Source organism: Chiloscyllium punctatum, chromosome 17 (assembly GCF_047496795.1).
Source record: "Chiloscyllium punctatum isolate Juve2018m chromosome 17, sChiPun1.3, whole genome shotgun sequence".
Lineage (NCBI taxonomy): Eukaryota > Metazoa > Chordata > Chondrichthyes > Orectolobiformes > Hemiscylliidae > Chiloscyllium > Chiloscyllium punctatum.
Genome location: NC_092755.1, coordinates 82,677,422 through 82,701,538, shown reverse-complemented (window position 1 = coordinate 82,701,538; position 24,117 = coordinate 82,677,422). Strand labels below are relative to the sequence as shown.

At 38.8% G+C, this 24,117-nt stretch overlaps 1 protein-coding gene across 11 annotated transcripts in view; it reads right to left on the bottom strand.

Annotated features, from left to right (window-relative positions):
- The window catches only part of fbrsl1 (fibrosin-like 1), a 1,025,915-nt gene extending 1,002,051 nt beyond the window's left edge, over window positions 1–23,864 (bottom strand). For 4 of the 11 annotated variants that reach the window (XM_072587705.1, XM_072587709.1, XM_072587706.1 and 1 more), the window contains exon 1: window positions 23,271–23,864. In XM_072587705.1, coding sequence (XP_072443806.1) covers window positions 23,271–23,555 — 285 coding nt within the window. In that variant the 5' untranslated portion in view covers window positions 23,556–23,864. The remainder of the gene's footprint in view (window positions 1–23,270) is intronic. The other 7 variants (XM_072587710.1, XM_072587711.1, XM_072587713.1 and 4 more) reach the window with 2 other exon arrangements.
- Between the last annotated feature and the right edge of the window lie 253 nt (window positions 23,865–24,117).

Below are 24,117 nucleotides of genomic sequence, written 5' to 3'. Positions count from 1 at the left end.
TGTGAAATATAAAAATAAAGCAGCTAATCCCCTTCATTGAAGGGTCAAGAACGAGGGCACATAACTTTTAAAGTGTAGGGCATGAGGTTCAGAGTGGATTTGAGGAAAACCTTTTTCACCAGTGAGGGTCTGGAATGCAGACAGTAGTTAAAATAGGTAACCTCAGAACCTTAGAAAGTGTTTGGATAAACACAAAGTGTTATGATATTCAAGGCTATGAGTCTAGTGCAGGTGGTTGTATATGTTTGGCGTTACAGACTTAAACCAAAAGGGCCTCCTTTACATTGTATGATTCTGTGCACATATCTACTTTTGTGATGTCAATTCAAGCCTAATTATTAGTCAGAACGCCAGGGATAATTCCCCTAGTTAAAATTTAATAGCGTAATGTAATGTTTTGTGTCAACCAGAGGGAGGACAGACCCAGTTTAGATTGTTCAATTTAACATTGCATGTAAAAGAACAGGAAAGGATATATAATCTTTTTAAATATTCCAGGTACTCTAATATTTTAGTTTTAGTTTCACAGGCACAGGATTGCAATTTTATATGCATCAAAAAGGACCAGAACTGATCTTCAATGTGGAAGACAACAGCTAAGTTCTAGATTTTTAAAAGATGGACATAGAAGGTAGCAGAGTGGAAACTGCTAGATTGGCTCTGCTAATCATTCCTCTCCAGTTCTTATTTGGACCAACAAAAACATGTAGTATTGGTTCAACACATTTCAATAAATGATTAGTTATATTGTTAATTTTCTTCACCTGCATACAACGCCTCATTTTCACTTGCCTGGACCTGCGCCCAGTTCAGAATTCTTACATTTATTTACAATTGTGGACGACCTACTTAGTTTTTTGGAATTGCATCCATAACGCTAATGACATTTGCTATCCCAACAAGGGCATCAATTGATACCTGGCAGAGAAATATCTCTGAAAGCAATCTGGGACCATGCTTAATCGCCAGTTTTGTAAATGGTACAACTTTGTAGTGCCGAGGGTTCAAATAGGTTCTAAAAGTTTTGTGGTGCAGTAGTAGCAGCCCTATCTCTGGATCAGAAGATCCAGGTTCAAGACCCACCTGCTCCAGACACATATCATGTATAAATAGCACAATTACAATAACTGTAAATAGCTAATGGATAAATTATTCCTGACTATCAAATAATCTCCACGCCAACTCTGCTATGGGCTAATACAAATATGTTGCATGTAAAGTACAATAGCGTTGTATGTAAAGTTGCCAATTTTGAAGGTATACCTGACTAGAATAAATTCTAAAGAGTCTAAACTGATTGAATCATAAGTAACACAGCAAAAATATTGTATTTATTTTTCTCTTCCTTCCATATTTTCTCTCCAAACAGTACAATTCTGTTGCTGATTTTCAGTTAACCACTGGAAGTTCTCCTTCCAAAAGGAGACTGCTTTTATCTCGTTAGAAACCATTGGTATTTAAAGAGATGCCCAAGTACTCTGATTCTAAAAAGAACCACAGCATTAAACTTCATGTTTTAATCAAAAAAAAACTAGACTGTAACAATTCATTAATTAGATAAAGCACAATTAATGGTATGATTTATAACTATGTGTTACAACTTAGTTCTATATTTTAAAAATATATTTAATATATATATATATAATATATATTTAATGTAATATATTTAATATTACAAAAACAGTACAATTTGAAACAGTACAAAAAAAAGTAAAAAACCCAACCCGCCCTCATTTACAAATGTATAAATATATATTGAAAAATATATATAATAATAAACCCAACTAACTATTCCATTAAATAAATAATAACCAACAAACTAATAAATCATAATAACTCAACTCAGCCAAACAAGACACTCATATGCTCACAGTTCCTCCTCCCTGGATATTGGGCTTGTAAAACACAATCATTACAGCTATATAAAAGCCCTTATTAGTGTGGCAGGTAAATCTGTGTCCAGGTATTTCAAAAAGGGCTACCATGTCTTATAAAAATTCTCAGTTTTGTGGTGTACCAAAATTGTGAGAAAATCCAAGGGAATATGCTCCATAACAATCTTCTGCCAATCCGACAGGCCTGGGGGGTTTTGGATACCCAACCAAGCAAGATATTCTTTCTTGCGCAATAAGTGAGGATATTGAGAAGCTTTTTCTCGTGCACATCTGCAGGGAACACACTGGGCAGGCCCAAAGAAAAAAAAAAGAGAGAGAGAGAGAAAGAAAAAGAGATCAGGTCCTCTCCACCCTTATACCCAAAATCCCCTCCATTACATTGGTCATACTGGAGTGCTGTGGCCAAAGACAATGGGTGAGTGTGCCCGTACAGACCTTGCACTTGGGACATGTTGAAGATATCCCTGGTTTAAATTTTGCCAAACGGACAGAGCGGAGTGGACTCTATAGAAAATCTTCAACTGTAAAGCATGGGTCCTATTGTAAATTGATGTCTTTCTTGAGTTTTCCCAAATATCTTCTCGTGCCTCTGAGGAGACTTCAACATCTAGCTCTCTCTCCCACACCCCGAGGGGACACCCCACAATTGATGATAAATAGTGCTAACAAAGCGTACCTTAGCACTGAGCACCCTCCTCTCTATGCCGGATTTTAAGGGATCAAAAGTGTAGGGCTTTTTTTAAAATAAAGTCCCTAACTTGAAAAAAAATGAAAGATGTCCCTGTTTGATAGTTCGTATTTCTGTGCTAACTGATTGAAGGACATCATTGTGTTTCCCTCAAATAAATCGCTCCTGCAAGACACACCCCTAACTGCCCAACATTTGAATCCTGAATCGGTCATCCCCGGTTGAAAACCCAGCATACCCACTAAAAGGTATAAACAAAGATGTTTTGCCAATATTGCCTTCCCTCTGCCGAACTGCCCTCCATGCTTCAACAGTATTGATAACTATTGGGTTATGGCATTATTCTGTAACTGTCCACATTTGTCCAGAAACAGCAAGCTAGTAAGGGAGTACTTTGCCCAGGAGGCTTCAATATCTAAACATATCGATAGAGGGTCCCCACAGGCCCACTCACATAGGATAAAAGCAAACTTAGTTGGTAGCTTTTAATGTCCAGAAGGTCCACTCTTCCCAATCTGTGAGGCAGTTCCAGTTTAGCTAATTTAATGAGGGGCCACTAACGATGCCAAATAAAGGAGATGAACCAGCTGTTCAGTCTCCTGAATGTTTGCTTATTGAAAAACAGGGACAGCATCCTTATAAGGTATAGCAAACGGGGGAGAATATTCATCTTAATAAGTGCTATCCGACCCAACCACAAGATCAAAAGTACCCCCCCCCCAACCACCGGTGACCACTTAAATGGGAACTGATATTCGCCCTCAAGACCTCGCACCTTCGTAAGACCACCCATAGGCATAGCCTCTGATTTTGCAAAATTAATCTTGTACCTCAAAAAGGCACCAAACGTGCAGATGCACTGAAACTGCTGGATTTGACAGAAAAATTAGGACATTATCTGCAACGAACTCTTATGTAATTTTGACCCCACTTCTGGAGCTGATATATTTGGATCTCTATGAATGGGTCCACCAATGGTTCTATCAGCAGTGTAAAAAGCAGTAGCGAAAGGGGACAGCCCTGCCAGCTGTGCCTAAAAATGTTAAAATTGCTTGATCGTACCCAACTGGTGATTACCGCAGTGAAGGGTCACTGTTGGGAAACTTTAGCCATCTTAGAAAGACTTCGCCCAAATCAAACTGCTCCAGAGTATAGAAAAGGTACGGCCATTCAACTCTGCATCTACAGAAATCACCAATCCCTGTACTGATTGTTGTTGACATGCTTGAATTACATTAAGCAACCTCCGAACAGGACAGGCCCTTTATGATGCCCGTCTGATCGTTTTCAACAATAGAAGGTAACACAGTCTCCAGCCTTAACGTGAGAGTCTTAGAGAGCTTTTAAAGTTCACATTTAAGAGTGAAATAGGCCTGCATGAAGCATAGTCCTCCGGGACCTTCCTTTTTTTTTTAAGGATAAGCGAAAAATTGGCCTCTCAGAGATGGAGGGAGAGGATCATAGCTGTATGAGTCATTAAACATATTAAGCATTGGGCCTGACAGTATGTTCACAAATTCCTTACAGAATTCGCTGGGAAGTCAGTCAGGACCGGGCGCCTTTCCATTCTGAAACTGTTTTACAGCTTCCTGCACCTCTTGCTCTGATAAGGAGGTATTGAGAAAGGACTCTTTTTCAGGGGTCACACCTGGGAGCTCCAGATCCTTTAAAAAAAGATTCCATTTTGATCCGCCCCTCCTCACAACCCTCAGATTGGCATAACAGAGTAAAATCTCTGGTACGCCACATTAATCTTTTTGGAGTCACGTTAGGTTCCCAGACCCTTCCCTAGTCACTGTAATGGCTTACGGGGTACTCCTTTTCCTGAGGAGATATGCCAAGTATTTGCCTGGCCTGTCACTATGCTCACATAACCTTAGTTTTGCTAAAGTAAACTCCTTCTTTTCTGTCTACGTGACCATGGAAATCAATGCAGACCGCAGTGCCGTAATCTTCTGTAGTTCAACCAATGAGGGCCTGTTAAAGTAAGCCTTCTCGGCTGCCTTCAACCATGCTTCGAGGACACGTTGCTGCTCACCCTTCTGCCGCTTCCTGTTGGCAGAGTAGGAAATAACTAACCCTCAGCATAGGCTTTGGCAGTTTCCCAAAGGACGGGTGGGCTACTAACCGAGCCGGAGTTAATGTCTCGGAACGCCCAAAGTTCTCTAGAGAAATACTCCACAAACTTATTATCCTTGAGGATAAAGGGATCCATTAGCCAGTGCCTCGAAACCACTGTAATGTCCTTAATCTTAACCAACAGGTACACTGGAGCTTGATCAGAGATGGTAATATTACCAATTGTACAAGATGCCACCAAGTCCAGGGTTGCCACAGGGGTCAGAGAGAGAAAGAAAAAAAAATCAATCCTGATGTAACATCTGTGCAGATTGGGAAAAAAAAATTAAATCCCTGCCTGTAGGGTGGAGATGCCTCCAGACGTCCACCAATCCTAACTCCACACACAGATCCATTAATTGTTTAGTTTGTACAGAGGGTATCAAGGGACCTTTGGTAATATGTCTACTGTGGGATCCATAAGACAGCTAAAGTCTCTCCCTATAATGATATGCAGGGACTCGAGACTGAAACCATTCTTCTCCATTTATCAGGGTTTTAAGAAGTACAAACCTCCCTCTAGTAACTTAAATGGGAGATTCCTCCCAACCAATGTAGCCACTCCCCTACTTCTGGTAAGAAAATTATGAAAAGTAAACCCAATCAAAGCTGTTCTTTGTAGTTGTAGTTTCAAATGCTCCCTCTCATCCAAGTGTGTCTCCTGTAACAAAACAATAATCGACCTTCTCCTTCCAAGGTTCAAAAGTACCTTCTCTTACTTGGTGAGCGACTCCCCTTGATATTCCAGGTACAGCACTTAATCAAATCATTAGCCATAACCTTCTGCAGTAATATTTAAAATTCCAGAGAGGAGGAACTCAAACCACAAATTGATGAGCTTTACTGTCATATGACCAATCGAACATTAAAACTACATAAACTAAAACCACTACATTTAACAAACCTACAAAAATATCAAAAGATTAAAAACAAAAAACAAAAAAAAACATATAAAGCACCAATGGCACCAAATAGGGGAACTCACCCCTGCCCAAAGGGGGCAACTACGCATCCCAAACCGCCCATAAGTAGGCATCTAGCCATCCCAACCATCTCCTCCTAGCTAGAGCTGCACCATAAACACAAGCAGAAAAGAAAGTAAATACGCCATGAAATAGCAATAAAGATTTTCTTTTAAAAAAAGGGTAATACTCCACCCATCCTCTGGTATAACTTAGAAATTGAAAGTACACATCTGAACCAAACATTGGTAATAATTTAGTTTAAACCAATAGGAAAAAAAGGAAAAAGAAAGCTCCAACTGGACTTCTTTTCTTAAAAAAAACACATACCCAAACAACACTACTATCTGTACATACTAAATTGTTCAGATTAGGTTAATTTGTCCACAAAGTCTCTTGCCTTCTCCAATACAAAGAGATTTACAGATCCATCTAAGATGTGCCGAAACACTGCCGGATACCTGAGGTCTGAATCCCAAGCTCCCTCAGGTCTTCTCTTGACACCATCATAGGATTTTCTTTTCTGGATCACCGCCGCTGAGAAGCCCTGGAAGAACATAATCTTACAGCCCTCTTAAATTAGGGCCTTCGGGTCCTTTCCCTGGATTCTGGAAGCTTCCACGATTCTCTCCTTATCTCTATAGTGATGAAACCCCACCAAAGGACGAGGACGTTGACCCAGCCCTGATCTCCACGCCGTGACCCAGTAAGCCCTCTCAATCTTCAAGCCTCTCATGCCAGCCTCCAAGTTAAGGAATTTCGGCAACCATTCCTCAATAAATTCTACAGGCCGCTCATCTTCCTTGCCCTCGGGCAGTCCGACAATCCGAATATTCCTTTTCCTACCCCGGTACTCAAGATCACTCACTTGGTCACGCAAACCACAGACCTGCGTCTCCAGGGCTCGGATCCTATCCTGGAAAGAACGGGTATCTGCTTCCACCACTCTGTGCTCAACCTCAACCGTCCTTTTTTCCAGGTTTCCCAGTTGCTGTTCATGCTTCTCTGTCCTGCTGCGGATCGGGGCCAGCTTCTCCTCCATCTGCTTACCCACCATCTAGCGAGATTTTGTGAGCTATTTCACCTGGGCCTGGTTAGTAATGGAGTCAGAGGATCCTGCAGGCTGGCCGTGGGCCCGGCCTCTGACTCTCCTCCTCCCTTCATCGGCATCTCTGGACAGCAAAAACGCAGCTAAGTCAATTTTTCACAGTTTCCAGAGACACCACGACCTTTCTAGAGTCCCAGGATATCATAATGGTCTGGGTTGGGTGGGTTAGAAATTCATCCCGCTTGTGCTACAGTCCTGAGCTCTGCAATGCGACCATCCTAGATCGCCGCCATCTTGGATCCCCCAGTTCTACCTTTTATAACCTCATCCCCAAGAATTCCCTTATAAGAATCTTGAAAATTCACCAATATTTCCTGGAACTATTCTACAGACATGCCACAACTCTCCAGAATTCATTTTAAACTCCTTAGCTTTCCAGCTATTTTCCAAAGTAAAATTAGATGGAATCCTTCATTAGAATTTTGGCTCAGCAACATTTCAATTCTTCTTTTAAGACAAAATAACTGTGGATGTAGCACCTATCTAACTACTTCCCAAGCCAACAATGCTGACTACTTTCTGACACAAGGCTCCAGAAGGACTGCTGCTGTTTTTCCTCTAGCTTAATTGCCCCACACAAATTTCAAACTAAGTTCATGCTCCATTTGAATTTTGCATCCAGCAACTACCTGAACATCTCCCTTTGTAACTGAATCCTGGACTTCCTGACTGGGAGACCTCAATCAGTCTGGATTGGGCACAGCATTTCCAACAACACAACACTGAGCACGGTGGCGCCCCAGGGGTGTACACTCAGTCCACTGCTGTTCGCCCTGCCGACACATGACTGTGCAGCAATGCACAGGTCAAATCACAACAAGTTCACTGATGACATGACTGTAGTGGGTCTCATCAGCAGGAATAACGAGTCAGCATACAGAGAGGTGGTGCAGCAGATAATGGACAGTTGCAGAGCCAACAATCAGTCTCTGAATGTGGACTAAACGAAAGAGATCATTGTTGACTTCAGGGAAGGGCACAGAGACCATGCTCCACTGGACATTGGCAGCTCCCCCATGGAGATTGTGAAGAGCAGCAAATGCCTTGGCATCCATCTAGTGGAGAATCTCACCTGGTTCCTCAACACCAGCTCCATAGCCAAGAAAGCCCAGAGCGTCTCTACTTTCTGCACAGGCTGAGGAAAGCCCACCTCCCACACCCTCATCCTCAACACATTCTACAGAGGGCTCACAGAGTACCCTCAGCTGCTACATCAGTGCTTGGTTCAGGAATTGCACTGGATTGGATCATAAGACCCTACAAAGGATAGATAGGACAGCTGAGAAAATCATCGGGATCTATCCTCTCTTCATTACAGACATTTACACCAGAAGCTGCATCCAAAAGCCCAACAGGATTGTGGAAGACTCCACACAGCCCTCACTCAAACTCTTCTTCATCCTGTCATACGGAAGATACAAGAGCATTTGGTCTCTCATGGCCAGACTGTGCAACAGTTTCTTCCTCCAGGCCATCACGCTTCTTAACACTGTACGATCAGACTCTTTTCCATCTGAAATTCTTTAGGCAACTTTGAATTGTTGCTAGAACAATGTTTATTAATTATAATTCTTTTATGACACTGTAATTTGCTTGTTTTATACTTCTTATGCACTTTATGCCACCCTTTGTGTGATCATGTAGTTATGCTGTCCATGTAGCATCTTGGTCCTGGAGGAACTCTGTCTCTTTTTTTACTGTATCAGTTGCATATGGTAGAAATGACAAATAAAAACTATTCTATAGCATTCCATGTCCAAATGCAGAAAGACTTGGCTGACAAGTGGCGAGTAACACTACACTACACAAGTTTCAGATGATTGTCTCTTTGAAATGGCAATCTATTCATTTTTCCTTGACATTCAATAGCATTACATCACTGAATTCCACACCATGCTGCCCATGCTGCCACTGGCCCGACACTCAACTGAACCAACTAATGTGGCAAGAGCACGTCACATGTGTGTTGTAAGGAAGACGTAAAGCAGTTTCAGGAGAATTTAGACAAGACTTATTTTTTGGGCAAAAACATGGCGGCACCTTAGCTCAGCAGTTAGCACTGCTGTCTCACAACAGCAGGAATTGGGTTCATTTCCATCCTTGGGCAATTGTCTGTATGGGGTTTGCAGGTGCTCCTCATGTCTGCGTGGGCTTCCTCCCACAGTCCAAGATGTGCACGTTAAATGGATTGGCCATGCTAAATTACCCATAGTGTTTAGGGATGGGTAGGTTAAGTGTGTTAGCCATGGAAAACATAGGGTTACAGTGATAGGATAGGGGGATGGGTCTGGGTGACATGCTCTTTGGAGGGTTGGTGTGGACTCATGGGTCCAAATGGCATGTTTCCACACTGTAGGGATTCTAAAGCCCATTGAATATAATGTAGAAAGATGTGAGGTTATCTACTTTGGTAGGAGGAACAAATGTATAGATTATTTCACAAATGATGAGACATTGGAAAGCATACATATGCAAGCAGACTTGGGAGTTCTTGTCAATAAGTTACAGAAGCCTTACATGCAGTTGCTATGAGGAATGCTATTGAATGTTGGCCCTTATTGCAAGACGATTTGTATACAGACCCTGCTTCAATTATATAGAAGCTTGGTTAGACTGCGCCTTGAATGACGTGCAGTTGAGACATTAAAAGAGTTAATTCGCTCTGCTGACTTGCAGGAAATTGGATGTCCCAAGGCTATGGTGGGATGCCTCTGACTTACAGGTAGATTGTAAGGAATTTACATTCCTATCCCTTGCCATTCAGAGCCATTTACATGGCAATCTCCTATTATTCATAAATAATTTACATTTGCGTAATCATTCTATTCCAAATCACTAAGGACATTGCAGTTGGAATTTTGACTACTCCCTGCAGTTAAAAAAACTATTCACAACAGATTTGGCCATTAAGGGATGATATTATTTATGGAAATAATGTGATCACTGCACTGTGCCTTGAGGGGTATGTGACTATGGGGGAGTGACTGGGGGTTGTCTTGTGGGCATTACTAACTGTGATGTAAAGATTTTGTATAAAAGAAGAACTGTTCCTTTGTTCAGAGAGCTTCCCTAGGACACGCTCCACAAGCATTGCGAAGAGAGTGTTCAGGGTTTCTCCACAGCTTGTACTTGCTTAATAAAATTTGGTTGCTGTTCACAGAAGTTGGCATATTGCAGTTGCATCAAGTGTGTAAGAGCCTCAGGAAAAAGAACCTAACTCAGTTTTGATCTCCTTCTCCCAGGAAAGATTTTATTGCCACAGAGAGAGTGCAACAAAAGGTTCACCTTTTGTTCCTGGGATGATGAAACTGTCCTATGAAGAGAGATTGGGAAAATTACCCTGCGTCCTCTGGAATTTTGAAGGATAAGAGGTGATCTTATTGAAACCTATTAAATATTTAAAAAGGATGGACAAAAGTAGATACAAATAAGATGTTTCTTCAAGACGCTGGAGCCTAGAACCAGGACACAATTTAAAAATAAGAGGTACACCAAGATGAGAATTAGCTTTAAATTGAAGGTTGTGTATCTCTCTAGCTTCCCAAGAGGGTCGTGGAAGCTCAGTCTTTGAGATGTTTAAAGTAAAGTAGAGATGGGATAGATTTCTGATTACCAATGGGTAGAAGGTTATGGAGCTAATGTGGGTAAGAGACATTGAAGTGTTGATCAGCCACGATCGCATTAAATAACAGAGCATGGCTGAATACCCTATTCCTGTTTGATGCTCTGAAAGACTAGAAAATCTGCAAAACGTAAATCACCTCAATGCCTGTCAACTGTCTGCAAGGTTCAAGTCAGGAGTGTGATAGAATGCTCCCTACTTGCCTGAATGAGGGCAGGTCCAACAACACTCCAATGCACGGTAGCAGTGTGTACCATCTATATGATGCACTGCAACATTTTATCCAGCCTCTTGACAGCACACTAAACTCTCAACCTCTACCATCTAGAAAGATAAAAGGCAGCAGATGCATGGCAGCACCACCATCTTAAAGTTACCCCCACAAAACACATCACCTGGAATTCGAACTCTGTATATTGTTCCTTCACTGTCACTGGGTCAAAGCAATGAATTTCCTTCCTGGCATCATGAGGAAGCAACTGATGGTGGTTTAACCTGAGGGTCACCATGCTGAGTGATGAGAGAAATTGTCAAGAGTCCTTCATGGTAACCTCAGTCAGTGCAGGAATTGAACCTGTGCTGTTGGCATCATACTGCATTACAAACCAGCCATCCAGCCAACAAATTGACTTTGCGACAAATTTTATTTTTGGAAATTATTTCTCTATTGCATTGCCAATAAACCATTTATTGCCCAAGATTTCTTAGGCACGCAAAGAAACACAGGAATTCAATTCTCCACCATTCAACTTGGTGCTAAGACACCTGATCACAAACTATTAAAAAGGGCCATTTTGTTTTAAATAGGACCCTGCACTTTGTAAGCTGGTCATTTTCACAGCTGCTCATCCACATGGGGACAGAAATAAAAATTGGTTTCTTGAAATACAATCCCGCCAAACAAATTCTGGTGGCATCGGAAGAAATTTCACTGGAGTAAGATCTCTTTGGCAGTGCTGCTACTGATAGCACGTACAAGGAAGTGTCAGAATTTCATGACCTGATTTAGGAACTGAAGAAGAGCTGATTTTATGTTTCGGTGTAATGACACACAAAGTAGTAGCATAACAAAAGCATGCAGCCACACAGATTCATGGATTACTGGTTTCAACAGGCGATAGCTAATGACTACAGTTTATTAGATCCATGAAAATCTACAGTGTTTTTGAGATTGGACATTGAAAGCTGCATGTCTACTACTCATGTGCCTGTTTCAAAGTACAAGAGTGAAGTAAAAGTTATGAAATCGATATCTATTAGGCACCTTTCATGACCTCAGGGCATTACAAAGCACTTTATAACCAATTAAGCATTTTTGAAATGAAGACAATGTTGCAGACTGAGGTCCCACAAGCTGGACAAGCAGATAATATGCAGTTTCTTTATAAAAATGCAATTCAAACTTAAACATTAGCCAAGACAAGGAGATTTTTCTAGCTTTTCTTGAAGTCAAGGACACATTTAACCTCTCAGACAAAAGACAATACCTCTCAAAATGGAAGCATTCCCTCACCACTCGGTACAAAAGTGCCAAACTAAATTATTCACTGAAGTCTCATTATGCAAAGGTTGATGCTGACAGCACTGAGTACAGAGTAGTAAATAACACTGTATTAGGAAATATATACATATGTCTCATTAAATTGCAGTTCTTTGAACTTGTTTATCTATTTTGCCCACACAGACTGTTCTACACTCCTGGGATCAGAACAGAGGACATGATTACCCATAATAAGACAGGAAGCGATTTTGAACAAAGTTCATTGTCCTGAAACATTAACTATTTCTCTCCAGACACTGCCTGGCCAGCTAAGTATTTCTAGCCCCTTGTTCATTTCAGATTTCTGAGCATTTTGCTTCAGTAAGCATTCCTTTGATTCTAACTTCACTAAAATATGTGCTTAGAATTGATATAATTGTTAACTATTTACACTACCAACTTTCTTAGCTTTACTGTAACAATAAACAAAAGATCCAAAAATTGAATTGCAAATTTCTCAAAAGCAAGCCTCTCCCCCAACATTGCTAATAATTTATCATTGGTTATAGTTAAAACATATGATTCTTTATTCATATGCAATTTTTTCTTCCTTTTACTTCAGAAGCTTAGAATACTCATATTAAATATATCTTAAATTGAAGCTCTTAGAAGCAAACGTCCAAATAAACAACCAACCCCATGTATCTTGCAACCTGCACTAATAAATAAATTAATAACTTTGCAAATAGTACAATAAAAGATAACTGACGTTATTAACTCCAATTGAATTTTTATAGGTGACTTTGTTAAATGAACAAGAATACAAGACTGAACAACTGATCATTCCCAGCATCACTACAAATACAGAAATGCATCAGAAATATCAACAGAAGTTCAGATCCCATTTAGGATGCTGTGTTTAATGTTGTACAATAAACCTCAAGAAAATCATTCAGACATTGGAAGAAGTACAATATACAGCCACACAAATTGCACAGGGCTTAAAGATTTAAATTGTGAGATTGGCATTTTTTTCACGATACAGTGATCTAACAAGATATTTAAAATTATAAACAATTCAATATGATAGATACAAAAAAAGCTACCTTCTCTTGTGAGGATGTTCAGAATAAGACAGCATTATTTTAAAATTAGAGTCAGACATTTGAGTGTGAAATCAGGAAATGTTTCTTCACTGAACAAGGAGCCAATATCTGCAATTCTTTCTCAAAAGGCTGTGAATACTGTGTCAACAGAAATTTTCACAAAAGGGAATGATTTGCTTTTTGAGAAGGGTAAAAGATATGAAGCCGCCGAGGTACAAGTAAGCCATGATCTAAGTGAACAAAATAGGGTCCAGGAGATAAATAATTGGCCTACTCTCCATTTGTACTTTGTTAAATTAGTGTCAAACAAAATAGTGAAACTACATAAAATTAAGATCCGAGCTGTTTTCTTTCTCCCCTCCAGCCATTAGTGAGTACACTTTGTGCTTTAACAGTTTGGCACAAACCCACAGCCCATATCTGGTTGCCATACCAACAAACAATCAGACAACTCAGCACTGTAACACTCAGAAACTTATGATGTACGCACAATGCAAATTTTGTGAATACTACAGGACATTTGCAATTATCCAATCTATACTACCATGTCTTAAATGTAAATGGTTAGTGATATACAATATCTATATTCAACCTGGCAGGCTACATTTCAGAACCTTAAGTCAAAGAAAGATCCTTAATCTAATTAGGGAACAGGCTGCAGAACACTTTTCTCTAATCAACTAAACAATAAGTACAAATCTCTCCAATAAAAGTGTAAGATATGGATCAGTTGCTTCCTTGTCATGAGAAATGCAAGGGTGTGCATTCAAATACCATCCCATGATCTGAGCACACAAAAAAATCAAAGCCAAAACTCCGGGGCAGTCCTGAAAGAGTGCTCCACTTAGAAGGTGTCATCTTTTAGATAAGATATTAAATATATTTTTTAAAAATGTTATAACCCTGTACAGCCAAATTCCTAACAATATGGCATACAAAAAAGGTGACTCCTGCCCAAGGTAGTTTGATGATTCTAATCCCACGGGCCATGGTTTGTAATGGTCACTCCGTGGAGAATTTATATTGTCACCTGTACGTTCCTTAGATATTTAGGTGGTCAGTTATACACAAAAAACTGCATAAATAAATCTTATGAATTCTTAAACACTAAGCACAAGTCCCATTGACCTAAAGACTTCAAGGCACTATTTTGAAGAAATGCAGGGGAATTATCCCTAATGCCCTGGTCAATATTTATATTCAAGTATAGCACTGGAAAGACACCGCACAAAATAAAGATAATCTGATCTTTACCATACATGCAATCTCCCACAAACTGCAGTGAGATATAATGCTTCTTTAATGACAATAGTAACTAATACATCAAGTAGTACTTAACTGGCTGTAAAGTGCTACGGGATAACCTGTGGTTGTCAATAATGATATATGTTCTTACTTTTGAAAATGCATGTAACACTGCCTCATCGTCCTGTCATCAGTTACAATTAGCAACATGAATTGTTGGGTTCACCTTGCTGTGGAAGTAGACATGTAAAGCTCCCAGTTCCCAGAAAGTTAGCATTTGTGATCTGAATAGAGCCCCAAATGAAGAATTGAGTCAGGTGGAAAACAACAATTGCAGGTGAGACTTTAAGTACGGTTTTTGCATTTAATCAAAGGGGTAGAGGAAATTGCAAGTAATAGGCATGCTAAATTGATTTGCTTGAAATCTGCATTCTTTCTACATCACGATGTCCCTACAAACAAATATCTCAATATTTACAGTTGGACTAATCATCTGAGCAAGGCGTCAAAGGACAACTGGCACCTGTGGAATCAAAACCCTAGATAAATAACCAAACAATTGAGTCATGGCTAACACTTTCAACATATTGTCTAGCTATCACCATTGTTAACAGCTAACCTGAGAATGCAACTTTTTAAAAAAAAGGTTTTGTGATTTACACATGAAAGAAGTGAAACTATCATGGTATTCAAACAGATGAAAGAATTAACAGACAGACAATCAATTTTTCAAAGTATATTTTCAGTTGCATCACACTGTAAATTTTTGCTATAAAATCTGTGTGTTAGGATTGAGCCCTCCACTATCACCTAATGAAGGAGCGACGCTCCAAAAGCTAGTGTGCTTCCAATTAAACTTGTTGGACTATAACCTGGGTGTTGTGTGATTTTTAACTTCAAACTATTGAGGATAGGGTTGGGTGAGGTAATGGTGACGGTGTTGGGTGAGGTGGGGTGGTAGTGTTGGGACGGTTTGAAATAAACAGCTGATGTAAACATTTTAAACATTTTTAAAAGATATGGGCCATAAAAATGCCACCAAAATGTGTTGATACATATAGATATCTAATCAGTGTACAAGATAGCTGGAATATTTACAAGAGTGAATGAGTACAGGCAGATTAATAGAAAGAGGTCAGAGACAGAAACACAGGGGAAGCAGGGCACTGTGAAGAAAGCAAACACAGAGGGAGGACTTGCAAAGGCTGACAACACATAGGTGTTTGTGTGACAAGACTGCAAAAAAAATGAATTGCAGAGTAGCAAAGGCATGCAAGTGGTAGTGTGCAAACAATTTCAAATTTGTAGAAGACAGTCAGAAACAAAAATGAGCCATGAAACAAAGATATGTCTAAAGCAAAATGTGAAACATGTTCCAACCTGTGAACTTGTGGATTGACAAACATTGTAATTAACTCATGCCTGCTTTGGAAAACTGATCCTATTAGTGAAATTAATTTCTATGTTTTAAAATCAAATCACACAAAATATGTTGTGGTCATTAATAATGAAGTGTTTTAGAAAGAAACAAACATCCATTTATATACATCGGCAAATTGAAAGATGACCTAAAAAAGAGGATAATAAACACATCAGGTTTACCAAGTTTTACATCATTGAATGACCACACATCCCAGTTTCATCTGCCATCCTTAAAAAATAGAATCAGCATTTTAACAATTAAAGTAGACCTGCACTCAAGTTAATGGCATGCAGATGTGCTGTACACCATCTCACAAAACACCTACTGTGGAAATTAGCTAACAGATTAGGAACTTTTACAAATCATATTAGCAATCCACAATTAAAATGCCAATTTTATTTTAAATTATGTGTCTAAGAACATGAAAAAACAGTCAGTACTCTGAAGCCCAAACTCAACATGCTCTATCAAAAACTAATGCCAACCAAGTATCTCATTAAAGTTGTACCATAGACTGTCACAATCTAATGCTATACCACAATAGAATTCTTAACTTTTACAGCAGCATTATGACAGAAAAACTATACTGATTGAATGATACAAGATGAAATTAAAGAGAATGTAAAGTCAAAACTTATTACAAAATCAGCTCATGTCACCTTACATCAGAGACTCAACACCACGATTCAACATTAATGCTCTTACATCAGACACTGCTCCCACTTCATTTGAGTGTTTTGAATGCCAAAGACATCACAATTGCATCCATTTCTTTATTTTAAAATGAAAGCATTTCATGATTATTTTATTTTTAATGATTGCAGATATGGATTCCTCAAATATCATTTCAATATCTAACTCTCTGAAATTTGAAATGTCCACAATATACAAAAGGGTTATTCTCAAAGGCCAGTGTGCTGAACAGCAATCACCACCTATATTGAAGAATTCCTTACAAGAGGTAGCAATGATAACAGTTGCCAGCATTAATTGAGAATTTTGTTTTACTTGAAAAATATCTCAATTAAAATCCTGCATTTACCCTTCAATCCTCTTTCATATCAAAGATAAATATTCAAAGTTATTAAATATTAGTGATTTTCTCCCTCTAACAATGAATTTTTACTCCCTCCAAAAAAAAACATAAAATTTAGGAAATTGGTTATTTAAGAGTAGATTTCACTAACATCTAAGCTTTTCCCTTACTCTCCCACTGAGTTAAACCCTCGGGTTGTTTAAACTCACGTCCTGCAATGCCCTATCACACAAAAACAAGATATAGCCATATTATTCTTCAGGTTTAAATATGCCCATAATTTCTAACTATAAATGAAGCATGCATATGTAATATTACTGTTTTTGAAGTACAAAACAACTACACGGTACATCATAAAATAAATTTTAAATTATTTAAACCAAAAATATGTTAAAACTACTACTTCTTGTTGCCATTGAATAATTTAAAGCCAACCTGTAATTAGTTCAGAATGTGTTTGTTTAAAATATTGTATTACGTTTCGAGGAGGTTCCTAAAATTGCATAACATTTATCTCAATGAATTAATAGTGTAAATAATTGATTTTAAAATATTCCAGTCCAAAGGATATGAATGATAAATTATATGCACTGATTACATACTAGACATACTTAATTTTACTGCTTTCGAATATAACTGTATATTACCAAGTCACTGTTTGCAGGATTTCGGAACAGAAAAGCACTGCATGTTGTTGTTAAATAAGAACTTCTGACATAGAACCAGGCAGGCAGGTCCTTCTTACACATAGTCACCATCACTCAAAACAAAAAAATGCTGAAGATCACAACGGGTCAGGCAGCATCCATGGACCGAAAGCAAACTATCAGTTTGAGTGTAGATGAACCTTCATCTCCATTCTCCCTAAAGGCAGGTTCTTGGTTTTGCATACCTCCCCTATTCTGTGCCATTATTCCCATTTGCCAGCAATTTCCTTTTATTTTTAAGCTATCCAATGTGGATTTTACTTCCCCTCACTTTCTTTTTTTTTGTTCCTTGAAACCTTCCCTTCATGTTTCATACAAATCAGTTTCCTCTTAAATATGTCTCCAATCCAGCTTATTGCCTTTATTCCTAATTGTGGTCAACAAATTCCTTTGTTCATTTACTTGCCACATCACTTCATCATTGATATTTTTCCTGTAGCAAGTTGGCTTTCCTCATGCATGGCTTGGATCTGTACAAAACAACACGCCAAATTAAGTTCATTACAAGTAGCTTTTGCATTGTTTGTTCAGTTATCCATCTCTTGTCCCCAATCATGGACTTTCCCAATGATATCCTTATTCAAATTTATTTGTTGCATCTCCCATCTGCAGACACTATGCTGCTTAAATACTTGAATTCATGAATCTGTTTTAGTCCTCTTCCTCACACATAATAATGGCAATCCAATCCAACAGATCCAGCATAAAGGCAGTCAAAAATAATATGGGTTACCGTCTGTGTTATCCAAAATTTCAGAAGATTATTAAAGATGCAAACTGGTCATTTTTTAAAAGCACTATTATCACCACCATACCCAAAGAAGCAAAGCAAGTCCTCAGGTAGAGCCATACCTTGCACTACAAATCTATAAAAAGGTAAATGCTCAGTATTTTCCTCGCTAGCCATTGCTGATTTAATCTAAAATATGCCAAACAGTTAGGCTCAATATGCTCCTCACACACAGGCCTTTTAGTTCAATTGGCAATGTGTAAAAGAAAGAAAAAAAAGTAACCCTTTGACATTATATTACTTTTTCAGTACAAAAATTCATACCTTTGTGAAGTGTTTAGCTGAACAACAGGTTATTTTTGGAAGTAGCTAGTAATGCTAAAAATCTAACAATGACCAATTAAAGGGAGTTACCACCAAGTTTCTGAAAATAGTCTTAAGCCAAGATACTATCTTTGAAAAATAGATTATACATTGGAAGCTTGAAGCTATCAAGTGAAAGTAATGTTTTGGATTGAACTAAAAAAAGGGCATGACCATACAAGCCACAGGAAAAGAAAACTCTATATAATTAATTCATTCATTGATTAAAACATTTCCCAAGTTTGCAATCAAACACAAAGTCAAGAACTATCAAATTTCAGCATTCTCTCAGCAAGCACGCAGTTAATGAGATTCCAACATTAAAATACCATCTTGCAGAAATAAAGCATATTCTCCTTGGAACTGCCAAAAGATAGGTTGTCCAAGCAAATTTTAATTGCTTTAGGAAAAAGGAAAGAAGTTCAGCTATTCCCACATAAGTCAAAAAAAAGTAACTTGAAAACACATCCATTTTGCTCAGTGTAAGCAGTCTAAGTACATTGATTCACCAAACTTTATTGCAATCGATTATGAAATGCAAGTTCCCACAACAGCTAATCTGACTATCTGTTCAGAATATGACATGTTCCTTGAGTTATGCTAAAACCACCATGTTTATTCTTCAAGTTCTAATAAGATAAAAACCATATAAACATAAAACCTCCAAGGATGACCATATTAAAAATAAATTTATCAGACAAAGTTTGACATAGTTCAAAATGTAACATAATAATGCAATTGTAAAGAAATCATCTGTGTATGGAGCTACACCTTCATATGTTGTTTGCTTCAACATTTGGAAAGCTTTTAACAAAACAGCAATAATTAGAAAAGGAATGATAGGTGTTTTCTGATTTTATTTTACCTTCAGGACATACAGGTCATAACTTCTACACTATTTCAGTTAGGGATTCTAGTATAAGTGGAAATAACCTTACAATCAGAGCGAACTCATTCAAAAATGTTAGGAAACACTTCTTCACTTAAAAAAAGTGGAAAAAGAATTTGATACCACAACAAAAACACTGAAGTCAATTCAATTAATAATTTTTAAATCGGAAGTTAATAGATTCTGATATTCAAGAAAATGCTGGGATTTACAGCCAAATCATAAATGTAGCCAAGATACATCTAAAAGATCTTATTGAATGACACAAAAGGAAAGGACGGACTGAATAGTATACTCATGCTCTTAGGTTGCCCAATCGCAACCACTTTAGCACCAACTGCATTACCAAAGAATCAAATCAGATTTTAAAAATACAGCATTTTGGACTGCACAGAAAAAAGGCAGTACCACACAAGTGGAAATTCAAATTGATTAATAAATTAACACAAAAATATAGATAATCACTGTCAACAGGGACTGTACACCTGAAAATCCCCCAAAAACAATATGGGAGTTTTCTTTCATTCACACTGTTTGTCTAGTCAGCAATTCTACATTCAACAAGCAGGATTCACACATCATGTAATATGCAACATTTGAAAAAACACTAAGAGATGCTTGGCTGAAGGTTTCAAAACAAAAAATGTCACAGTAGCATAACGAAACATGGAAGCATTTTATCTCGATATTTAACCACAATAAACGACTTTATGATCAATGTCATTTTAATATTAATATTTTTTAAATTACCAGCTCTAAGAATTATTTCACATTTAGATAATCAGTAAATATGGAACTATCCATTCAGCAGAACCAGTTTAAAATGTCGATCTCCATTTTAAGAGTTTAATTTCAAATCTCTAATACTGTAACTATTCTACACAGATGAATGTTAGAGCAACTTTTGCTAATGTGTAGATCACAAAGACAACACCAAATGTTACTTTTCAATAATATTTTGAGCCCATGTGCCTCAGTCACTAAAATACAGGTACTATATTTGTAAAGTGTGGCAACACAGACATTTTTAGCTGCAGCTTTAAAACTATCCAACAACTTTAAAGTTCTGTTTCAGTACACATTCCCAAATGATGTACACCATACTAACAGAAGGATGTTAATGCATTGGAAGCATTCAGAGAAGGTTTACTAGATTAATATCCGGAATGGTCGGATTGTATAATGAGGAAAGGCCAGATAGTTAGGCCTGCAATCTCAGGAGCTCAGAAGAGTCCGAGGTGACATAATTGAAACATATAAATTCCTGAGGGGACTTTGGCAGGTGGATGTTGAAATCATGTTTCCTCTTGCGGGAGAATCTAGAAACCAGGAGTCAGTTTAACAATAAGGGGCTGTTCATTTGAAACAGAGATGAGAAAGCATTTTTTCTTAGAGGTTTGAGAGTTTTCAGAATTTCCTTCTTCAAGTCGCAAAGGATGCAGAATCTTTAAATATTTTTAAGGCAGAGGTAGATCGACTTTTGATAACCAAGAGGACGAAAGATTATCAGGGCTATGCAGGAACGTAGACTCGATCGTAGAATCCCCAAAGTGCAGAAAGAAGCCATTCGGGCTACCAACCTTCTAAGAGCATCCCACCCACACCCAGCCTACCAATCCTATGTCCATAACCCTACATTTATAATAGCTAACCCACCCAGCCTGCACATTCCTGGACACTACAAGACAATTTACCATGGCCAATCCACCTAATCTGCACATCTTTGGATTGTGGGAGGAAACTAGAGCACCTAGTGGATGGAGATAATATGCAAACTCCAAACAGAGTCACCCAACACTGGCATTTAACCCAGGTTCCTGGTGCTGTGAGGCAACAGTGATGACCACTGAGCCACCATGCCACCTTTGACATTAAAATCTGTTCAGCCATGATCTTTTTGAATGGCAGAGCAGGTTTGAGTGGCCTACTTTGGCTCCTTGTTCACATGTTTGTAGGATTTCTTTCAAACAACAAAAGAAAGCACAGGTTTAGAACATTGCCGAGAATATAGGAAAATGTCGCCAAGAATTAATTCAATCAAATACTACAGGATCCTTGTCTCAATTTAAAATGAACTATCTTCATGCAGTCAACAGAACCGGCTAAGATCAATGACTGATATTTACTTGATTGAACCAGTGGATGAAAATTACTAATATGGTCTTCCTCCCAAGTGTTATAGCAAATTTGATCAAAAATAATTTCCTTATTTAGGTTCAAAATCTCTCCCAATCCTATTTTCTTCCTCAACCATTGTCTGAAAAACCCAGGGTTCAACTACCATTTTGAAAAACTTCTCTTTGGGGTTTTCTGCTCTGAACCTAATTACTAATAGAACAATTATAATCAATTTCATGACCAGATTTTGACAGAGAAACTTTATCAAACAGAAATTCTATTTCATCTAAAACATTAACTTTTAAAATATTCACTGTCAACAGATGACATTTCACTCTGAAGATTTTATAAATAACATTTTAAAACTATTTTTCAAGTGTAGATTAATAAATAAAATTCCACTGACAAATATAGCTCATGTCCAGGACACTAACAATGAATCAATCACCCAACTAAGATAATCCTCTGCAGACATCTACACAGGACCACAGGTAGACATTTATTGAATAATTTGAGCAATCTTGAATGTGTGTTCATCTACCCTGCCTTACAATTGTTACAAAATAAATTCCACTTCCAAGTTCAAACTAAAAAATTTAAATCTTTTCCAAACACAAAAATAATCCCCATCTAAATTAGTTGCACTTGTACTGTCTAGATCAATTCTGGCAATAAAAGTAAATAATTTGTGCATGTATATCAGTGGCACAGCTTTAAAGTTGTTACACACACCTATCACAAACCTCAAAATCATATACAGTTAAAAAGATGAAAATTAGTGAGCAAATAGTATTAATCTATGGAGCCCATCATTTTAAATAAGAACTAATATTTTATTGGCAAATTCAGTAAAGACATGCATTCTTTCAACAATTAAGTAGGATTATAGCTTTAAACTACAAATACTCAAATCCCACAGCAGATTAAAATACAAGTTCAGACAGCACAAAATGTACCAACAAGTACATCCAAAATCACACTGAATAACTTAGTAACATTGCAGCAGTGTGCCCAAAGATAAATGGAGGTAAGAATGAAAATGACAAAAAAAAACTCTTGCAATGAAAAGCTACCAAAACATACCACTGAATCAGACAGCAACCTTGTTCACTCAGCCAAAGTTGAACTTCAGCAATGCTCCTTCAAGGCTTTTAAGTGAGCATCATTAATTTCAAAATATATTTTTAAACTTTGGTGATGTTACCAAAAGTTGGCAGTTTTCTAACACTCAGAGCATTTCTTGCCAACTATTAACGATGTTAGGAGAGAGATCACCTTTTTCACCAGAAGCTGCATGGGGAAGTGTCTTCAGTAAAGTTTTTTTTAAAAAGGCAGAACGTTTGTCAGACTAGCACCTGCACCTTAGAATTTTATTTATGACCAACTCAACATCAACTGAGAAGAGATATTTCAAAAAAGGATAACCACATACTTAAAACCTCAGAGTGACTGATTGAGAAAGTAAAGTAGACGAAGGAGGCTTGAAGGATAGTTCAAAGGTTAAAAATAGCTTTGGTGGAAAATAAGTCTGTTTTGCAAACAGTGCAGATTATTCCCCTTTTTTAATACAAGGACAGCAACAACGTGACAATAAAGCTTACCTTATCTGCGCACTGAAAGCTTCTAGTGATCAGGCAATGGATAAACTGGTACTGCCTGGACTGTCAATAACAAGTGGTAGCGACTGAACACTCGGATAAATGTGTATGAAAAATTGAGATATGTAAAGCCCCCAGTGGTGCAGCGGTGGGTAGGGCTGTCTTGTCTCCTCTTTTCTTACCTCCAAAGCTTCCAGGGTGGTGAAACTGGCGATCGCAAATCCGTCGATGATGTCCTCTTCCTGAGAGCTCGATGCCCTTCTCTTGCGGCGAGGGGGCCGGCAGGAACGGGATGAAGCCGGGATCGCCGCCGTTTTGCCGGAGCTCGGGTTCTCGTCCCTCTCGGAACCCGAGGAAGGGCTGTGCGGCCGTGCATTGCGGCTCGCAGCCTCCCGTCTCCTCACTCTGTCCCTCTGAGACCGGGATCGCCTGCTCTGCTTCAGCCCACTACACCGTGGGCCCTCCATATTTCTCTCACCCCTTCCCCCCCAAAAAAAAACTGAGGTAAAAAAAATTACCTCAGGACACAAAAAAACAGGAGGGGGAAAGAGAGAAGAAATTAAAAGAAATGATCAAATAGCACCCCCCCTCCTCTCCAAATCAGCTTTTCCTTCCTCCTCACAAGAGAAAACAATGCAGGCCCGCAGCCAGCATGGAGACAACTGCCTCGGTGAAAACTTTGCTTACTGCAATGGAAATCCTCGAGTCAGCGGCTCCGGGACGCCTGTTTTTTTTATCATTCAGGACTTGCCAGCTTTCAGGCTTTCCAGCCCCAAAGACCTGCGCATTCCGGCCCAGAGCCGCCGCGCACGCGCCGTGAGACCGCGCCGGGCGTTTTTTTTCCCACTCCCTACCTCCTGCGCCTGCGCACTACAACAACAACTCTTCTCCCTCTCTCTCTCTCCTCCCCACCCCCGCCCACAGATACCCTGTCCAACTCGAGCACAGTCACCCACCGCCCTGCCCACTGCTCCCGCGCGCACCAACCGCCAGCGCTCGAGCGCCGGCCCCAACCGTCTGGAGGACTTC